Consider the following 19,988-nt stretch of genomic DNA (forward strand, 5'->3'; position numbering starts at 1 on the left):
CCTGTCCAGCGGTGTAAAGGGCTCCCCAGGATCCGCCCTGCAGAGTTTACCCGTGCTGGGGTGTTTGTGCCGCGGAAGGGGCCCACGGACCCGGGCTCGGGGTGAGCGTCTCCCCGCGCTCCTCCAAGCAGCCCTGCTTCATTTCCCATGCCGAGCCTGCGTCTTCAGAGTGGGTTTTTATTTCCACCAGGCAATAACGCTCATCGCTGCAGTTAGCAGTCGGCACTCAGGCTGTTTGCTTTCTGATACATTATCAACTTGACCTTCAGTTTCAATTTTTAGCAGAGCCTGGCGTTGGAGCCTTCTCCATTGCAGTGGGGAGCGCTTCTGCTCCAGGCACAACCGGCGCCTCCGCCGGCAGGGGAGAAGGGACCGACCCTGACGGGCTGTTCCGGCAGCCGGGTCCGGCTGGGCTGCGGGACGGACTGACCCGGGTGGCCCGTGATCTCTTGCATCTCGCGGTTTCCATCACGCTGCTGGCCCCTGGCGATCGCTGGTGCCGGCACCAGTGGCCAGGCAGCCCTCGCTTGGGGGAGTGGAGGATTTTGGGCGCTACCATTGCAAAGATGTTCTGTGTGCAAAGGGTGAATTTTCTTTGGCAATCTCTAAGTGTTTTTAGTGCTCCCCGAAGCATCCTGCCCAGGCCGGGGGGGTCAGCTGTATTCACACCTTGGCGCCAGCATCGGGGTGTCCCCAGTGTCCCCATCTCCTTTTGTGCAGCGTCTCCCGTGACCCTTGTCCGCGGCATCGTGTCAGTGGACAGACAGACAGACCCATCCGCCATCCTTGGGCTCTGCGTGCGTTGACATCTCCCCTCTCGCTGAGCTGTTGGAGATGAAGGATTGGATTTATGTTGATGTAATTTAGCTGGTGAGCGTGGCACGTTGTGCCGTGCGTCGTAACGCGCAGTGCTCGCTTTGTGAAGAGGGTGATATTTCCAGCCAAACGCGAGACTCCTTAGTCATGTGTCTGGATCAATTTTACACTGCCATCTCCCCCCGCTGTTGTTTTATCCTTCGCTGAGTTTTCTATATTTTTAGTTAAGAGGCTGATATATACTTGTGAGGCGGTTGTTCATCCCCATGTGACATTCATGGCTGAATCTTTCTGGTTTTAGCCGGGTTCATTACTTTTGGTTGATGCATCAGGACGTCACCCCCAAAGAGCCGCTCCCCAGCCTCAAGGCAGAAGCGAGCGTTGGACGCGATCGGCAGCACATTGGGTACGCGATCCTGGGCGTCTGCTGGCGCTGAGGGTCGCCCCGTCCCGCGCCCTGCGGACACCGTCCCACGGGACAGCCGGGACGCTGGGGGTCGGTGCTGTGGGTACCAGCCCCGGTACCTCCCGGCGCTGTTTGCGGGAGTTTCAGCCCGGCCAGCGCGCAGGGTCAAAGCGGAGAGCGCAGCCCCGTGCAGCGCGGCGGGAGCCGCAGGGCAGGCCCTGCCCATGGGCTCACGGTGGTGTTGTCGCTTGAGGGAGAAACTTGAATCTTCGGCTCCCTGGCATCCCCCCCAAGGCCCTAGATCAGAGATTGAGACTTGCTTCTTTTCCCCATTGCAAATTCATTAATTACTGATTTAGCCTGGCACGGCAGGCCGTTGAAAAGCAGGCGCAAATTGCTCAGATTCATAACATCTGATGAGATTTCAAAACACTGAAGAGCAGCATTTGAGTCGGTTCCAGGGACAAGGGAGCCAGTTCCAGGGACGAGACAGGCGGCAAGTGCCAGGAGCCTCCGGTGACGCGGCCGCGTGTCGCAGAGCCCAGGGCACACGGGGACGGACCCGCCACCCAAAGTGGGACCGCGCTCAGAACCGAGGGCTCGGGGAGCTGCCGTGGCCTGCGCTGTGCTCCCCCAGGGAAGGGTGAGATGAGGTCCCCACCGGGCAGTGACTTGCAGGAGCCTGCGAGCTGAGATCTGGCCACGCTGGGGGATGCGTTGTGGCCAGTTTTGGGTGACAAAGGCAGGTTGGTGTCCCCACGGAGTGTGGGAGCCTTTCCCAAACTGCAAAGCCGCTCGTTGCTGCGGTGTTGAGGATGGATGGGTGGATGGACAGATGGATGGACAGTGCTAACCCTTGTGGGGTGCAGGACATCCTGTGCTCTGCCATTAGACCAAGGCACGTGGTCCTGCCGTGGCACAGGAGCTCTGACGCTGCGAGGCCACAGAGCCACCTCCCTTCTAATGAGCCGGTTCCTGGAGGCTTTGGAGTGACGTGAGTAGGGAATCCCGGGGCAGGGGAGCAGGCAGATGCTCACCAGTTAACGCTCTGCGTTTGGGAATCTCGCTGGAATGGCTGGGAAGGGCAGGAGCGCGTGGGGAGCAGCGGGGCTGTGCAGAGCCAGGGCTGCCCGGGGAGCGCGTCGTGGCAGAGGGGACACACTCATCACGGCGGAGGGGACACGCTCATCACGGCGGAGGGGACACGCTCATCACGGCGGAGGGGACACGCGTGTCGTGGCGGAGGGGACATGCATGTTGTGGCAGAAGGGACGTGCATGTCACTGTTCCCAGCACAATTGAGCTGGGTCCCCCTTCTCCAACGTGCCGGGTCCGTGCTCCCCCCTGCTCCTCAGCCGCCAACCCCGGGAGCCCCGCGGAGCGTTCCCTGATTGATGGTGCGCGTTAGCGACAGCAAAAGCTTATTATCTACCTGCAATCAAGAGGGCACTTCAGTGTCGCGCTTCCCGGAGCAGCTGCGTTCCCACCGAGCCCGTAATGGCGCAGATTAAACCCTGACCTGTGTTTGACAACACGCATTAACCCAGCGTAACGAGGAGAGTCCCGAGGCCCCGGCGAGCGTCTCCATCCCCGCTGTCCCCAACCGCTGGCCCGGCCGTGTCCCGCTCATGTGCTCCACGCTTTCCAGCCGCTGCGTTAATAAGGTCCTCGTTACATTTTAATTGCCCGTATCCCTTTTTTGTTACGTTCCTCATTAGTTTGATTTAACGGAGCTGCCGAGTAACTCGGTCATTTCTGAATTGCCATTGATTTGGTCTCTTATTTATTTATGGGCTCATCTCCTCTGCCACTCCCGTCTCCCCGTGCGGACCAGAAGCCGCGAGTGTCCCTGCCGTGAGCTCACCCATGGCCACTCGCTGCCCCTGCGGGTGCCGCGGGGTCCCGGGGTGCTCAGAGCCGCTGCCTGGGCCGAGGGGAACCAAACACCTGCGGAGGAGCCGGTGCAAACCTGGCTGCCGGCCCGGGCAGCTCTCACCGCGGGGTTTGCTCTGGCCGTGCCGGGAAGGGGTTGGTGGGCAGCCCCATGTGCACGCCCGGAGCCCCCGCGGCCCCGCCTTGCACCCTCGCGAGCACATGCGTGTTCGGGGGCGCGTGCCGCAGTGGGACACGTGTCACGGCGTGCGCCCTCCCCTGCTCACCCCAGCCAGGAGCAGGGCACGCGTGGCACGGGACCCTCGCGGCGCTGGTCCTGGTGACACGCGGGTGGGCGCCTGTGCCAGCCCCGAGCTGTCACTCACGTGTGCGCGCGCCCGCCCAACTGCGCCGGGGTGGTTGGAAGGCTCCCGTGTTTGCAAACTGCTGGGTTTGTTGAATTTTCTCCTTTTATTGCCATGGAAACTGTAATTAAGCTGCACCGGCTCCGTAGCCGGGGCCGCGGTCTCTGGCGGCGCAGCCGGTGCCGCGCTGGCCTGGCCGGGGCTCGGGGTGACCGGGGCTGAGCAACCGGGGCGATGTGCCCGTCCCGCTGGCGCTGCCCGTCTTGCCTGGCTGATCTGTCTGTCCGGGAGTCTGTTTATCCAACTCCCTCCTCTCCATCCATCTGGCTCCCCATATGGGAAACAAACAGCAAATTGGCCCAATTTCTTACCACAGGAAAACAAACCCAAGAGCCCACCAAGCCCCCTGCGTGTGGCTGGGCTGTGGGGCAGGCGATTCTCCCCCAGCCAGTGGGTGTTTGCGGGGGATGCTCCAGCGCCCCCGCACCCTCCCGTGCTGTGTGCTCAGCACCCATCAGACCCCTCACTCTGTTGTTTGGCTGCAAGGGGTCAAATTACCCCAGTTTTTCTCCAGCCCTGCTGCAGGGAGTGAACCACCCTGTCCCCACCCTGTCCCCACCCTGTCCTCTCTCCTCTCCATGGCTGTGAGCTGGGAAATCTCTCCATGCTGCCATGTGCTAATTACTCTGACCTTTGCTTAAGCTGGGATCTTTCAGTGGCAGGCGAGGTATCAGCCGTGTCATTTACTATGCAAATCAAGACCATCAATTACATCCAGAAGGTCCTGCGATGTTTAATTTTCTCTCCCATCCCTCTCTTCATTGGCATCTGCAGGAGCGCGGGAGCAGGAGGGCCCGGCTGCCGGGAGCCGGTGGCTGGGAGCCCAGCAGCCGTGTGTGGGGACTCTGCCAACTGCCAGCTTCCCCGTGCCTCTTTTAATTGTAATTAGCTGCTTCTGCACTCGCCCCGTGGAAAGCGGGGCCGAGAGCTCGCCCGGTGCCGCAGGGATGGGAATGCACCCTTCGCAGTGCCAGGCTGCTGTCCCGGGGCTGCACCCAGCGGCTCCTCATCCCAGGGGCTGGTTTTGCTGGTATTTGACTGTCGTGCACTGGTTTTGCTGGTATTTGACCATCGCGTGCTGGTTTTGCTGATATTCGCCCATTGCGTGTGCAGAGCCCTTCGCAAAACCCATCCTGGGCTGGTGAGGGGCTGGTGCTGGGAGCTGCCTGGAGACCCCTCCCCAAGCTGTCGGGGTGGCCAGGGGCTCTGGGGGTGTCACGGTGCTGAGCCCCTTGCTGGGGAGACCCCTGTTTGCCTGTTGGGGGGCTGAGGAGCCTTGGGAGAGGGGCTGTCCCCGGGGATGGGGGGTGTCCCCTGGGATGGGGGGTATCCCCGGGGATGGGGGGGGTGTCCCTGGGGCTGCCGGGTTCTCAGTGCCAGGGCTCTCTCTGCCGCAGGAGGGGTGTGCGTGGCCCAGTCCGTCAAGATCCCGCGGGAGCCCAAGCCGGGAGAGTTCGACAAGATCATCCGCCGCCTCCTGGAGACCTCGCACGCGCGGGCCGTCATCATCTTCGCTAACGAGGACGATATCAGGTGCGAGGGGCCGGCCGGGCTGGGGGGATCCCCACCAGGCCTGGGGTGTGTGCTCCACGCGTGCTGCTGGGGCGCGGGACTTGGGATGCAACGGGAGGAGCTGGAGAGCAGGAGCCAGCCCTGCCCGAGCGTGCACGTGGGTGCAGCGTGGCAGGGGCGTGCGTGCAACAGACGTGTGTGCAGAGCTGCCTGTGCAGCGCGGCGCCGCGTGTCTGCAGTGGGGAGGACGCATTGCAGCGCGGCAGGGACCGGTCTGACCCCCCAGACCCAACCTCAGGGGCCGCCTGGCACGTCGCTGCCATCAAACTGCAGCAACGCAGAGCTCGAAGGGGGAAAACCCGCTTTCCATCAGCTCTGGAGCCCCCGCTGTCAACGCCGGCTGCTCCCACTGCTCCCGGCCGGGTTGGAGCTGCAGCAGGACCCGGGTGCTGGTTCTGCTCCCACTGCTCCTGGCCGGGTCGGAGCTGCAGCAGGACCCGGGCGCTGGTTCTGCTCCCACTGCTCCCGGCCGGGTCGGAGCTGCAGCAGGACCCGGGCGCTGGTTCTGCTCCCACTGCTCCCGGCCGGGTTGGAGCTGCAGCAGGACCCGGGCGCTGGTTCTGCTCCCACTGCTCCCGGCCGGGTCGGAGCTGCAGCAGGACCCGGGCGCTGGTTCTGCTCCGCTGTGCAGCCTGAGCCCCAGCGGGTCCGGGGCCTTTCGGGCCCCCCAGCGGGACGGGGCCGCAGCCGCGCTCCGGGGGGATGAGCTGCTCTGCAGGCGAAGCGACGTCTTGCAGCTCCCGTTGTTTATGGAGCAGAATGATTCACATGGAACTACCCCTGATTTCCTAAGTATCTAATTTATTAATCAGCAAACATTATGTAAATGTGGGTAAACTGCGATTTTAAATCAGTTTACATCAGTTGTGCAAACGCTCCGAGTTTCTTTTTTCCTTCCTTAATAGAAATGTCTGCAAACCTGACATTTACGCGGGTGTGTGGCGAGAAACGGGGGATTTACCTCGCTGTGTAAATGGCAAGCCCCATTAACCGGGGTTTGTAAACATTTACCCATCCAAATAGGATTACAGCCCCCAAACTGCGCTTTCCGCACGCCCACCTGGCACTGGGTAAGCCCGGGTTTAGGCCGGGCCGGGGGCTGCCCTGACCCGCTCCTCACGCAGGTTTGTGCTGCAGAGCCCGGGGATCCGCGGCCTCTCCAAAGCGTGGGGGCTCTGCTGAGCTCCCCGCAGGGCCCGGAGCCCCCCGGCTGTTCGCTGGCCCGCGGCCCCGGGCTCGCTGCCTCTTCCCTTCTCGGCTCCGCTCTCTGCTGTTTTTATTTTTTTCCCCTTATTACACATTTCAAACACCATCTGGACTTGAAATGCTCAGCTCCCCACGGCCGGGCGTGAGTCACAAACCTGCCTCCTCGCGGCACGGGACGTGGGGAGACTGGGGGCCCCTCCCACGGGGCTGGGGAGCCCCACAAGCCCCGGAGGCCAGGCGGCCGGGGCGGGTGGGCGTGGGTTCGCTGCCGCTGCCCGCGGGGCTCCCCGAGCTGCGCCCCTGCACGTGTGCTGGGGATGCACGGCCGCGGTGGGGATGCTCGGCGGGGCGGGTGGCATCTCCAGCTCCCCGCTGCTGCTCAGCTGTGCAAATGGCACCAGTTGAGCCCAGCAAAGCCCAGTTTAGTTCAAGCCTGGGCGCTGGCAGCACTGCCTGGCTCTCTCTTCTGTAGCTTGTAATGCTCATCGGAGCCGGGAACACACATGCGCTCTACAGTGCTGCTGCTTTCCCTGCCTGCTGCGGCATAACCTGATTTTTTTTTTCCTTAATGTTGGGTAATTAAGGGGGAAATTGAGTTACCAGTCAGCAAATACGCAGATGAGGTGGGAGAAGCGGCCTGTGTGCCCGGGCTGGGGAGCACAGAGGGCGCGGGAGCCGAGCGGCTCGCTTTGCTCCACGTACCGAGAGTTTGCTCCATGTATCCTCATGCCCTGGGTTGTGCCCGGTGCTGAGCACCCACAGCAGGAGCTGCAGGCAGCGCTGAGCCCGGCCTGTGCACCCCGTGTCTGTGGGGACATGGAGCCGGTGCCCCAGCGAGCGCCAGCGCCTGGTGCTTCTCTCGGCAGGAGGGTGCTGGAGGCAGCCAAGCGGGCGAACCAGACGGGACATTTCATCTGGATGGGCTCGGACAGCTGGGGCTCCAAAATCGCCCCGGTCTTGCACCTGGAGGAGGTGGCCGAGGGCTCCGTGACCATCCTGCCCAAGCGGGTCTCTGTCAGAGGTACGGGGCTGCGCTCGGGGGTTCCCCCAGCTCTGCCGGGCTCGGTCGCCCTCCCCGGGTGGGCTTTGCTCAGACACAAACCGCCGTGCCCTCGTGCTTCCCTAGACCCCGCCGGCTGCCCACGGGACCCTCCTCCCCCTCTGCCGGGGGATTTCTGGGCTCTGCGGTCCCAGAGGTTCATGCCCTCTGTCCCCTCTTCCCCGTGCAGGTTTCGACCGCTACTTCTCCAGCAGGACGCTGGACAACAACCGCCGGAACATCTGGTTTGCGGAGTTTTGGGAGGAAAACTTCCACTGCAAGCTGAGCCGGCACGCGCTGAAGAAGGGCAGCAGCATCAAGAAGTGCACCAGTAAGAGCTTGGGGGGGCTTCTTGCAAACCGGGGATTTTGGGGCCATGTTGAGCACGTGTCCCATCCCAGAGACTTCTCACCTCCGTCCCTGGTGAGCCCCTGTGCTGCTCCAGGTGGGGAACCCCAGCCCCGGTCCCCAGCCCCCTCCTCAACCCCCACTGCGCGTTTTTAGCCATTTCCAGCTAAAAGAGGCTTGTAGGGATTAACGCCGTAAACAAGGCGAGCAGAGGATCTGTCTTGCTGACAGCGCTGCTGCCGAGGTGACGGCTGGAGGCTGAAGGAGGTGACATGTTTACTGAGAGATGGGAGAGATTTACTGCCTGCCTGGCACCGGCTGGAGACAGATAACGCGGCAGCTCGCGGGCTGCGACGTGGCGGGACTCGGGGACGGTGGCACGTCCCCTGTCCCCTCGGGAGGGGCGTCTGCGGGAGCCGCGGTGTGCGGGAGCCGCGGTGTGCGGGAGCCGTGGTGTGCGGGAGCCGCGGTGTGCGGGAGCCGTGGTGTGCGGGAGCCGTGGTGTGCGGGAGCCGTGGTGTGCGGGAGCCGCGGTGTGCGGGAGCCGCGGTGTGCGGGAGCCGTGGTGTGCGGGAGCCGCGGTGTGCGGTGGCCAGGTGGACCTGGCTGTGCCTGACAAGTTTGGTCATTTGTGGTTTTTCCCCCTTTCACCGCTGAGGGTGAGGATGATGATGCTTCCATGTCCATTCCCCAGAGGCTCAGCTGGTGACCTGGGGAGGCCTCTCTGGCCCTGCAAGGGCTTCCAGCGCTGCAGCTGCCCCAAGTAGCCTTGTGGCTGATGCCCGTGTGCGAGCCTGGTGAGCAGCATGGCAGGAAAACCTGCCCGTGGCCACGGCCTTGAGCAGCCAAGAGCTCCTTGTCCTTCCCGATCACATCGAGAAATCCCCGGCACCAGGAAATGTATGGGCAGGTCCTGCAAACCGCTCATCTCTTCATCTTCATAGTAATGCAGCATTTAAACAAGCAATATTTCAGGGCCAAGGTATTAGTGGAGGCAGCTGAAACCACAACATGGCAAATGTCCTAGGAACTGTCTTTAAATTATCTGAATTTGTCAGCAAATAAATTATCTCCTGGACACTTGCTTGGCAGATAAATGGGGAGAAATAATGCACGATAAAGCAAATAACCTGCCCGTGCAGATCCCTGCGCTCCTGCTGTGCTCGGGTTGTGAGACTGTGGGTGTGGGGCTGCTCTCCAGAGGGACCTGGACTGCCTGCCCCAGGAGCGGGGGCGCTGGAGCCCCCGATGCGCAGTGAGATGCTGGCTTTGCTTGCTGCTGCACCCGGGAGCCAAAGCGCAGGGCTGGGGGGTGACAAGGGCGGGAGGACGGGGCACAGCCCCTGCTCCGTGACCACACAGGGACCGCAGGACGCCCTACGGGCCACGGCTCTTCCAGGAGAGTTGATTAACGGCCTTCGTTTCGCAGGGCTGGATGGTAACTGGGCTTTGAAGCGGGGCTGGCGATGGCTCTGCACTCTCCTCCGCCCAGCCCGCTGCGCACAGATGTGGAGCAGCAACGTGGGCTGCGGGAGAGGAGCTTTGATTTGATTTTCCTTCTTTATTTGTGATTCTTCATATTCTTTTCCCTTTCTGTTTTGCTCCTCTCTGGTCTCTTCTTAATATGGGGTTGGGTTTTTTGTGGCACTGGCTATTTTCCAGCACCGTGTGCCCCAGCCAGGCCAGCGGGGGAGGATTTGCAGTGTAGTTCAGGCAATAAAAGGCTCCTGTTGAGTGAGGCTGGGTCTGGGCAGGCAGGGACACCCGGTCGGGCTCTGCTGGCCTCGCGCCGGGGACAGCGGGTTTCAGAGAGACGTTTGCAGCAGCATCGCCGGGGGCCAGTCCTGGCTCCAGGACGGGCTCACCCAGCCCCAAACCGCCGTGCTGGGTGCGCAGATCCGGGCTGACACCCCAGCACCCTCCCTGGGGCGGCTGTGACACCCCCAGCACCCTCCCTGGGGCGGCTGTGACACCCCCAGCATCCTCCCTGGGGCGGCTGCACGAGCTCCTGCCCAGCACCAGGAACATGCTGGGAGTCGATGCCAACCCCGTCTCATCCCCCGCTCGAGGAGGCAGCGGCGCCGTCCCCGAGGGCTGCCCGCCGAGCCTCGTCACGCGCTTGAAAATTAATTACCAGCCCTGTAGAACGATGCCCGACCCTGCTATTCTAATCAGTGGGGTCACATCCCTTTTGTGGCCCTAATCTGCTGTGAGTTTGGCGGAGATTTATGGTATCCATGTCAGGAATGAGCTCTGTGTTGCCCTCTATGTGCATCAGCCAAATTCCCATCTGCAGAAAGCAGCTGGGGCTGAGGACAAGGTGGCCAAGGGACAGTCCTGGGGACACCTGGACATCCACCGGCTCTGCCAAGGCACCAGAGCTGGATCCGGGGCCGGCGCTGCCCGCGGGAGCTGGAGGAAACCCGGCCGGTTATCGCAGCGGGTTGTGCTTGACGTGCTGGGACCTGTGCGGGGATCGAGGCATCCGCTGGGAAGCCGAGGAGCCGGGAAGGGACGAGTCCCGGGTCCCGCCTGTCCCCCGGGCTCGGCAGCCTCGGTGGGGCTGGGACAGTCTATTACATTCTCTTTTTAATGGGTAATTATCTTGACAAGACAGAGTGGCTTTTCTGCGCCGTGAGAGATGAATGCGGGGAAAGGCCTGAAGATGAGGGAGGAGATTAATAGCTCTTGTCAATAATGCGGAAGAAAGGATAACTTGACGGGTTTCACATGAGTAATCTCCACGGAGTCCAAAAGCATTTTTACAACTTTGAAGGATGGGCTATAAATTCTCCTCCTTGATATCATGTTTTCTTCTTGGTCAGTTCGCTATCAATTTGCTTTAGTGCCCTGTCAGTGGCACGTTCGGCTCTTTGTCCCGGCGCAGGGACCTTCGGCACGTGGCTCTCGGGCCGTGTCCCTCGGCAGCGCTGGCTCTGTCCCACGGTCCCGCAGCAGCGAGGGGACCAGCGCCCGCCGCCCTGTGCCTTCTCTGTCCCCGTCTGCACGGGGTCCTGGTCCCTGCCATCGCGTAAATCCCACCTGGCAGCAGCAGCATCGGGCACGGCGGAGCTGGAATGACTTCTGGCCACCCCTGGCTGTGTTTCTGGAGGGTGGAGGACGGCGGCTGCGCCCCCGGCTCCTCACGGCCCCTGCCCTCTCGCCGCTGCCGGAGCAGCCGCGGGCTGGCGGTGCCGGCCGTGCCGTGGCTGTGCCGGGGTGCAGAGGCCACGGCTCGCTGTCATGGCATCGCCCCGTGGGAGATGCTTTCTTAGCCATAATTAACAGCGTGCTACGTTAATCGGTGTCTTTTGCTGAATGATTAATGTGTTTCTAGTGCCATTAGGGGCGGTTTGACAGGAGGGGCAGGCAGCTCTCGTGGGTAATTGCTGGATCCTGCGAGCCGGGATGGCCGGGGAGGCAGCGGGGTGGGAGGGTGGCGGGGGTGACGGGAGGCTTTGGGAATGTGACAGAGGACATGCGGGCAGTGATGGACCCTGCATGGGCCGTCCCGTGGTGCCGCCGGTGGAGACTGAGCTGGCGGAGCTCCGGGAAAGAGGCGCCGGGGCTGGCGGTGGGTTTGTGGTTTAGGACCGGGGTCGGGGCTGCGGGGGTGAGCGGGTTTGTTTGCGAGGGTTGGGCTGCGGCGGGACGGTCCCTGCGGGACGGCAGGCGCTGGCAGCCCCGCTCTGTGTGTGCCCGCAGACCGGGAGCGCATCGGGCAGGACTCCTCGTACGAGCAGGAGGGCAAGGTGCAGTTTGTCATCGACGCCGTCTACGCCATGGGCCACGCGCTGCACAACATGCACAAGAACCTCTGTCCCGGGAAGGTGGGGCTGTGTCCCCGCATGGACCCGGTGGACGGCGTGGAGCTGCTCAAGTACATCCGCAGCGTCAACTTCTCAGGTCTGCCTGTCCCTGGGTGGCGAGATGGGTGTCCCGGGTTGTCCCCTGCTCTGGGTTCACAGCAGCACCCACAATTCATTCCTTGTCTGTCTTCAGATCTCTGGAAACGCATCTTTGCCTCTGCTCTGTCTCCTTAATAAACATGTTCTGTCTTGTCCTCCTTATTACTCCTATTTATCTCCACTCCGTCATCTCCTCTGCAGTGTCTTTTTTATTTATTTTTCCCTCTTGCTTGATTTTTCTCTTCCTTCCTTTCATTAGCGCTTATCTGCACAGTTCACTTGATTTAACTTTAAAGCTGCTTTTCCCCTTGTTTAAAAGAAGCCGTAAACCGGCGCTGGGCACTGGGAGCTCTGGGCGGTCAGTGGGTCTGCACCACGGGGTCCCCGCACCAGCTCTGCCGTGGGGCTGGTTTCCTCTTCCCCGATTGCATCCTCCACGCTGCGCCCTCGCTGGCACCGTCCCGGCGGCCGGTGCCAGCGCCAGCACCGAGAAACCCCGCGCCGAGGGGGGAGCACCGAACCGGACCCCCCTCGGACACCGTCCCCCGGGGCGCGGTGCTGCGGGAGCTGAGCCCTCGTTCTCTCGCAGGCATTGCTGGGACCCCGGTGACGTTCAACGAGAACGGGGACGCGCCCGGGCGCTACGACATCTACCAGTACCAGATCAGGAACTCCACTCCCGAGTACAAAGTCATCGGGCAATGGACCGACCACCTGCACCTCAAGGTGAGGCTGGGCTGGTGCCGGGCCAAGGGGGACGTCCCGCGGGTTCCCCCTGCACCACCGAGGCCGTGTAGGGTGTAGCAAACCCAGCTGGGCATCCGACTTTGCAGCTCCAAGAAGGGAGGAGAAGCCAGAAGAGAGTGGGGGGGGTTCCAGGGAAGGATGGACTTAGGTTTGGGTTTCTGGTGTAGAATCTTCCCAAAAGGCCAATGGAGCTTCACCCCCGCAGGCTGGGGGGCTGGGTCCTGCACGGGATGGGGCGAGGGGCAGGACGGGGCGGCACGGCCGCGGCAGCGTGGGGCATCCCCCGTGCCCCGGATGCTGGGCTGATGTTGGAGGGTCAGTGGGGCAGATGTTTGGGGCTCAGCGGGGGTCTCACCCGCAGGTGGACAGCATGCTGTGGCCGGGGGGGGGCAGCCAGCTCCCCAGCTCCATCTGCAGCCTGCCCTGCAAGCCCGGCGAGAGGAAGAAGCTGGTGAAGGGCATCCCCTGCTGCTGGCACTGCGAGCGCTGCGACGGGTACCAGTACCAGCTGGACGAGTTCCACTGCAAGCGCTGCCACTTCAACGAGCGGCCCAACGAGAACCACACCAGCTGCACCCCCATCCCCATCATCAAGCTGGAGTGGAGCTCGCCCTGGGCCGTGGTCCCCGTCTTCATCGCCATCGTGGGCATCATCGCCACCCTCTTCGTGGTGGTCACCTTCGTGCGCTACAACGATACGCCCATCGTCAAGGCGTCGGGGCGGGAGCTGAGCTACGTCCTGCTGACGGGCATCTTCCTCTGCTACGCCACCACCTTCCTCATGATCGCCGAGCCCGACCTGAGCACCTGCTCCTTGCGGCGCATCTTCCTCGGGCTCGGCATGAGCATCAGCTACGCCGCCCTGCTCACCAAGACCAACCGCATCTACCGCATCTTCGAGCAGGGCAAGAAGTCGGTGAGCGCCCCCCGGTTCATCAGCCCCGCGTCCCAGCTGGTCATCACCTTCAGCCTCATCTCGCTGCAGCTCGTGGGCGTCTGCATCTGGTTCATCGTGGACCCGTCCCACTCTGTCATTGACTACGAGGACCAGCGGACTACAAACCCCCACTTTGCCCGGGGCATCCTCAAATGTGACATTTCGGACCTCTCCCTCATCTGTTTGCTCGGGTACAGCATGCTTCTCATGGTCACCTGCACTGTCTATGCTATTAAGACCCGCGGGGTCCCGGAGACCTTTAACGAAGCCAAACCCATCGGGTTCACCATGTACACTACTTGCATTGTGTGGTTAGCCTTCATCCCTATATTTTTTGGGACGTCGCAGTCGGCGGAAAAGGTAAGGGTGGAGGGGCGAGGTGTGGTCTGGCTGGTGCCCCCGTGGGCCGCGAGGACGGGGCTGGGAGAGCCCGACGTGTCCTGAGCGCGGACGGCGCTGCTCTGCGCTCCTGCCACCCGGCATCGCGGCGGGAGGAGCTGCTTTCCAAACCCCTTGCTCTGCCGGAGCGGCGACCACTGCCGCCCGGCGCGTCCCTCCCGCGCTGGGGCTGCGCCAGCTCGCAGCTCCTCACCCAGCTACCGGTCTGCTGTGATTTTAATTAACGCCTGTGTGTTTGGGAACGTGGTACCAAGGACACGGGGGCTGCAGTGGGCAGGGTGGGACGGAGCTGTTGGGGGAGCGGGCGGCTCCGTCTCGCTGGGGCTTTGGGGACTGAGCATCCCCGGTGACTCCGAATGTGACTTTGCACACGGGGAAGAGGAGGCCGGGGCAGGTAATCCCAGCGGTGCGTTTGTGCTGTGAAGCGACCCGCCTGCCTGCGCTCCTCCTCTTCCTCGGCCTCCCCGGTGGGTGTGCAGGGTGGTCCTGCTGCCCGCGGGAGCCAGGCCAGCCCGGGGAAAGCTCCGTGCCCGAGTGAGAGTGAGAACAAAGCGGAAAAAATCTCATGAATGAGACCAAAATCACCTTCGCCTGCCAGCCGAAACAGGAATCGCATTGATGTTGAACGGGAACAGCTCACGCGTGCCAGCCCGCAGCTGCCTGTGACAAATATAACCAGGGGTTGCTGTTCCCCGGGGGACCCACTGTCCCTCCCCGGACCCCTCACGACTGCGACGGTGCCCCCGAGCGTGTCCCCGCGGTGCTGAGCTGCTGAAGCCCCGGGTTTGGAAACAGCGATTGCAAAAGGGCTGGTTTGCTGGGAAAGCCCTGGAGGTGTTTTGCTGTGGACACCAGCGCTGGACACGCGTCCTGGGGAGCTTGGAGCGTCGGAGCCCAGAGCTGCACAGGCACCTTCCACCTGCGCTCACCAAAACGCCTCTACCACCTTCCACCTGCGCTCACCAAAACGCCCCTACCAAGCCCGTGCTGGCTGGAAGTGTGAAGGAGAATTAAAGGAAATAAATGGAGCCTTTTGCAGCATTTCCATTTTGATGAGATGGCAGGGGAGATACTAACAAGAAAGCAGGTTTTTTAAGAAATTATTGCAAAACAAAAGCTCCCTTAAAGTCTCCTTAATGTGCTCGGCATACTGTGGGTAATAAAGATGGAAATGATAATGATTGTAGATTATGCGCAAGGTTGCTCACCTCTTCGCTGCAGCTTGTCATGGGATAATTTAGGGCTGCCGAAAGCTGGCTGTCAAGCAGCAACTCGACAATAGGCTGTGCCTCACTTCGGGGGCTTGTAACGTGCAGGGCTCCTCTGTTATTAGGCTGCTAACAAGCTGATTAGAGGCGGAAAAAGTGATGTTCCCAGCTCCCCTTGGACGCAGCTCCTTCTCAGCGCCTGCTGCTGCCGCGGCGCTGCCGGGCGGCCCCGGGGCTCCAGCTGGGGGCTGTGGGTTCCAGCCCTGCCCCCGCGGGACGGGAGCTCCAAGCATCGCTGGACCGAGGACCGAGCTGCGCTGGAGGGCGAGAGGAGGAGCCGGGCGCTCGGTGCTGCCTCGATGCTTTAGCTGCTGGTTTGCAGTCTTGGGGAGAAGAAGGTCCAAGGGGTGTCGTGACGCAGCCTGCGCAGGGCCCTGGCTCTGAGTGGCCCTGGGCTGAGAACGGGGGCTGTTGGTGTTGGTGTTGCCCCGTGGAGGTGCCGGTGCTGCCCGGGATGCTGGGGGGTGTCCCCAGGTCCCCCCGCTGGGCCCCGCGGGTCCACACAGCTGGGAAGGAACAGCCAGGAGCATCGGCTGGGCTGTTCTCCCCACAGAGGGTGCTGTGGGGCAGCCCCACATCTCCAAACGCCACCCGGCACCTCTCCCCCGCTCCACGGAGCCCGCGGCCCAGGCTGCCGCACGGTCCGGAGGAGCTGGGTACAAAATCTCCATTTTTATCTTATTTTGCTTCACCTCGTGCCTACAACTTTGCATGGAGGTGGCATATTATTATAACAAGTCCCCCAAGCCTTCTCTCAAAAGAGCCTCTTATCCCTGCCGATCCCAGCGGATTACAGAAATAGCAATAACAGAGGATCTAAAGAAAGAGACAATTTCCTGCGCTGATAAGGCGGCAGCTGAACAGCGGTGTCATTGTCTGGTTCTCTGTTTATCACATTTGCTTTCAGCCAGGGAAGAGGAGAGGAGAAGGAACGAGCGGGACCGTCCAGTGGTTTGTTCAGCGGCGCTGGCTGAGCGGGTTTTCCCTTCCCCGGCACCCGCGGTGGTGCAGAAGCCTCTGGTCGCTGGGTCAGGCCCTGATTCAGAGCAGGGGTTGCCAATTAACGTGGAGATTCGCTGGGGATGAACACAGGCGGTGCAGAGCTGAGCCCTGAGCCGGCCCAGCCAGCGCTGGAGCAGGCACAGCCCGGCTTGGGGACTGTCCTGGGTCACTCGGGGGGAGCGTGGGGATCTGGAGCTGGTGCCAGCGAGTCTGGGGGAGTGGGAGCCCCGAGCATGGGGGGAGCGAGAAGGGAACCGTCTGTCTGAGCTCGGCTCAGCTGCTCCTCCCGAATCGCCCCCGAGCCCCGAGGCGCGGGTGGGAGTCGCTGCAGAGGCAGGAAGGTGGAAGTGGCTGATGGCACTGAAGCTCCTCGGAGTCCCTGGGGCATCGTGCTGGTGCTGGTCCCCGGGACGGGGCTCGGGGGTCCCGTTGGTGTCCCAGCGCCGCCCTCGGGCCCGTCCAGTCCAGGACGGGCGGCAGCGCCTGCGGGGATCCAGCAGGAGAAAAAAGAGCAGATATTCTGGCACGGAGATGTGTTTTGACTTTCCTTGATGAAATGACATTTTTATTTCCAAAAACTGCCTAGTTCGACTCCGCGTGCATGCAGAGAGAAGGTGGAACAAACAAACCAGCACATGTGACAGCAAGAGCTTTTATTCTGGGGACAAACGAAACTTTTCAGGTGACTCAGAACAAGCTTTGTTGGTTCTTTTTCTTTTGGGTTGGGAAGACCCAGAGCTCCCCCCCTCACTCAGCCCAAAGAGACCCAACGAGTGAGCAGCCGGTACAGGAGAGGGGGCTGGAGAGGATGGAGCCTTATGCAGCGAGCAGGGATGATCATGGAGCAGGGATGATCATGGAGCAGCGATGCTCGTGGAGCAGGGATGCTGGTAGAGCAGGGATGCTGGTGCAACAGAGATGCTCATGGAGCAGGGATGCTGGTGGAACAGAGATGCTCATGGAGCAGGGATGCTGGTGGAACAGAGATGCTCATGGAACAGAGATGCTCATGGAGCAGGGATGCTGGTGGAGCAGTGATTCTCGTGGATCAGGGATGCTCACAGAAGGCCTTGCCCAGCCTCCCGTGTTGCTCACAGGTGAGAGGTGGGGATGGGCAGAGGGAAGGAGTCTCTTTGCCTCCTGTTGCCGCCTGCTTCAGATGCCCCCGGCTTGCGAGGAGCCTGCCAAACGCTTTCCGTAGAAAAATGGATTATTCTACAGTCAGATTAATGGGCTTTCATTTTGCAAAACATCTGTCACTGTTAGTCCTGGACAGTGAGCGTGAAATTAGTTTTGACTGCAGAAAGGCAACGTTGGTGTGTAATATGTGACTTACATGACAACGGCGCAGGAGCCAGCTGGGGAATGGGAATTACCTGCGAGGGGGGCGGGGGCGCCCCGAGCCGGGCCCTGGGCGCGTGTCCTCGCTGTGCCCGTCACCGCAGCACCGGGGCTCCCGCTCTGCGGTGCTGGGGGTGCTGGGGAGGACGGGGGGAGCAGAGTGCGGGGGCTGCGGCTCGGGGATGTTCGGGAGTTGGGGTGCGGGCAGGTTGCTGCTGGAGCACCCAGGGGTGCGGGGAGGCTGGAGTACGAGCCAGAGGCCTCTCCATGTGCACCCTGACCCATGCAACAAGTCGAGTCTGATCTCTAAGATCCAGTTTTGCCAACGTGTCCAACCCTGGCTCTCCACCCCTTCATTTATTTAACCACAACGCTCCATGTTCTCCCGTTTCCTCGCCTTTCCCTGCTGACCCTTCCTGTGTCCCCAGAGCCGTGCTGGGTCTCAGCTCTGCCCCTGTGTCTTGCAGATGTACATCCAGACCACGACGCTCACCATCTCGGTGAGTCTGAGTGCCTCGGTGTCCCTGGGCATGCTCTACATGCCCAAGGTGTACATCATCCTCTTCCACCCGGAGCAGAACGTCCCCAAGCGCAAGCGGAGCCTCAAGGCAGTGGTGACAGCAGCCACCATGTCCAACAAGTTCTCTCAGAAAGGAGGTTTCCGCCCCAATGGAGAGGCCAAATCAGAGCTCTGCGAGAATCTGGAGACACAAGGTACCGTGACTGCCCGGAGGGCTGGGGACCATGCGCGGGGACACCCCGGGACGGCGGGCACGTGCCTGTTCTGTGTTCGGGTTCCCAAAACTGGAGCCTTGCAAGAGGTTGGAGCCAATGGTGCTGAGGTCCTTTGAGACGGGAAATCCCATTTGAGCTAAATCTGCAGAAAACCCTGAAGTAACACAAGCGTTCCGTGTGTACCAGCAGAGTTTCTGCTTGCCAGCGTCAGCGGGAGGGAGAGCAAACGGCATTTCCATGGAAAGCCGTGAACGTCTTTGTAATCCCCGTCTCGCTCTCCTTCCAGCTGGAGCTATTGAACATCCCCGGGGGTCTCTGTGTGACCCCCGTGTCCCCAGCGCCCCGTGCAGCGGCTCTCGCTGGCGGGAGCTCCGCGTGTGGTGTCTCCATAGGCAGCTTCTCTGCACGATCCCCTCTTTCACCGGGCAGCCTGTGCGGTGACGCGCAGCCACGCAGCCACGCGGTCGGGCCCCTCTCCGCCCTGCTGGCGGTGGCTTTTGCAGCTGCTGTCGCAGATCTGCGGTTCTGCCCCAGCGTGGCAGTGGGGGCCGCTCTGTCGCCCCCGTTTTGTCTGTGCAGAGACGCTCTCTGCTGCGCTGAGTGCCCTCCCCACGGGTCGCGCTTGGAGCCGCGGAGCATCGGCCGAGCCGGGAGAGCGGAGCTCCCGCTGCCGACCCGGGAACGCGGAGCTGTTGTGAATGGGTGGGAGTGGGGACGGCACCGGGACGGGGGACACGGGGGTGTCAGCGCAGGACTGAGGGGCCGTTTTTCACTGTCACCGGTGGGTCACCTATCTTTAAATAAACAACAGAATAAATAATTCACAGGGCTTTGATGTGGGCAGATTGGCTATGAAAACATTGCGGCTAACAAATAGCTCTGTCAGCTCTCATTTCTTATGGCCTATCTAATTGTTATCTGGGAACACCAGTCTGAAATCCGCAGCAAGGCTCATTTGTCAGCGAGGCACCCAGAGCAGGGGGAGCGCCGGGTGGCCCCTGCGCGGCCCTGAGGGGACGGTGGTGCCTCGTGCTGCCTCCTGCCCTGCGCAGCCTGGGGACGCTGGAGGGTGAACTGCAGCGATGGTCCATGTGGGGTTTGTCTCTCTTTCAGCACTGGCCACCAAGCAGACCTATGTCAGCTACAGCAACCACGCGATTTAGCTGCCGCAGCCGGAGCCGCGGAGCTGCCGCTGCCCCGCGCCGGGGGCACCGAACGCGTCCCCATCGGGACGGGGAGAGGCGCAGCGGGGGACCCGCTCCGGGCCGCTGGGGACCCCGCTCCCGGGGACCGTGGCGATCAACAACAGCGAAAAACCACACAAAGAAACGACAAAACACTGCAAACAAACCACCGGCCGCGCGCGCGCCGCGCCGATGCATGCCTCCCGCCTCCCGCGCGGGCCGGGACGAGGGGACGCACTCCGGCAACTCTTGGGGGGTTTTTCTGTATTTTGGGAAAAAAAAAAGACCCACCATCTTCCCTTTTCTGGAATTTGTGAGGTTGTTTGTGGTCGTGCGGATCCTTCTGTTTTCTCTTTGGGTTGTTTTAATCCTCCGTTTTCTTTTGCTCCTGTCTTCCTCCGTCCCTCTTCACTCTCCCGTACCCTTCCAAATTCTAGATGTTGCAAAAAGGAAAAAGAAATAAAAATACATAAAACCGAAATAAAAAACAGACAACAAAATAAAATGAAATAAAACCTAGACTGTGTTCAAAGTGCTGGTTTCTATAGGTGGTTGATTAATGTATGTGATGACCATATGGATTGAAATATGTCTGCTTTATGTACCGACCAGTCAAAAAACAAACCAACAAAGCTCAGTGCCTGGATGTTTCTGAATCATTCGATGACTGTGTGGAGCATGATCATTTTTATACGAGGAGATTTCTAATAAAAGACCATGGTTTTGCACTCAGCGTTTGCCGTCTCTTGGTGCCTGTTGGTCCCGGGGTGACCCGGGGAGGTT

At 61.4% G+C, this 19,988-nt stretch overlaps 1 protein-coding gene across 6 annotated transcripts in view; it reads left to right on the forward strand.

Annotated features, from left to right (window-relative positions):
- GRM4 (glutamate metabotropic receptor 4) overlaps positions 1–19,938 on the forward strand; it is a 36,279-nt gene extending 16,341 nt beyond the window's left edge. For 2 of the 6 annotated variants that reach the window (XM_071817579.1, XM_071817578.1), the window contains 9 exons: positions 4,917–5,052; positions 7,164–7,318; positions 7,527–7,667; positions 11,390–11,590; positions 12,182–12,318; positions 12,701–13,636; positions 16,532–17,042; positions 17,754–18,000; positions 19,135–19,938. In XM_071817579.1, coding sequence (XP_071673680.1) covers positions 4,917–5,052; positions 7,164–7,318; positions 7,527–7,667; positions 11,390–11,590; positions 12,182–12,318; positions 12,701–13,636; positions 16,532–17,042; positions 17,754–18,000; positions 19,135–19,522 — 2,852 coding nt within the window. In that variant the 3' untranslated portion in view covers positions 19,523–19,938. The remainder of the gene's footprint in view (positions 1–4,916; positions 5,053–7,163; positions 7,319–7,526; positions 7,668–11,389; positions 11,591–12,181; positions 12,319–12,700; positions 13,637–16,531; positions 17,043–17,753; positions 18,001–19,134) is intronic. The other 4 variants (XM_071817580.1, XM_071817581.1, XM_065854565.2 and 1 more) reach the window with 4 other exon arrangements.
- The last annotated feature ends 50 nt before the right edge of the window (positions 19,939–19,988 follow it).

This window comes from Patagioenas fasciata, chromosome 21 (assembly GCF_037038585.1).
Source record: "Patagioenas fasciata isolate bPatFas1 chromosome 21, bPatFas1.hap1, whole genome shotgun sequence".
NCBI classification, from domain to species: domain Eukaryota; kingdom Metazoa; phylum Chordata; class Aves; order Columbiformes; family Columbidae; genus Patagioenas; species Patagioenas fasciata.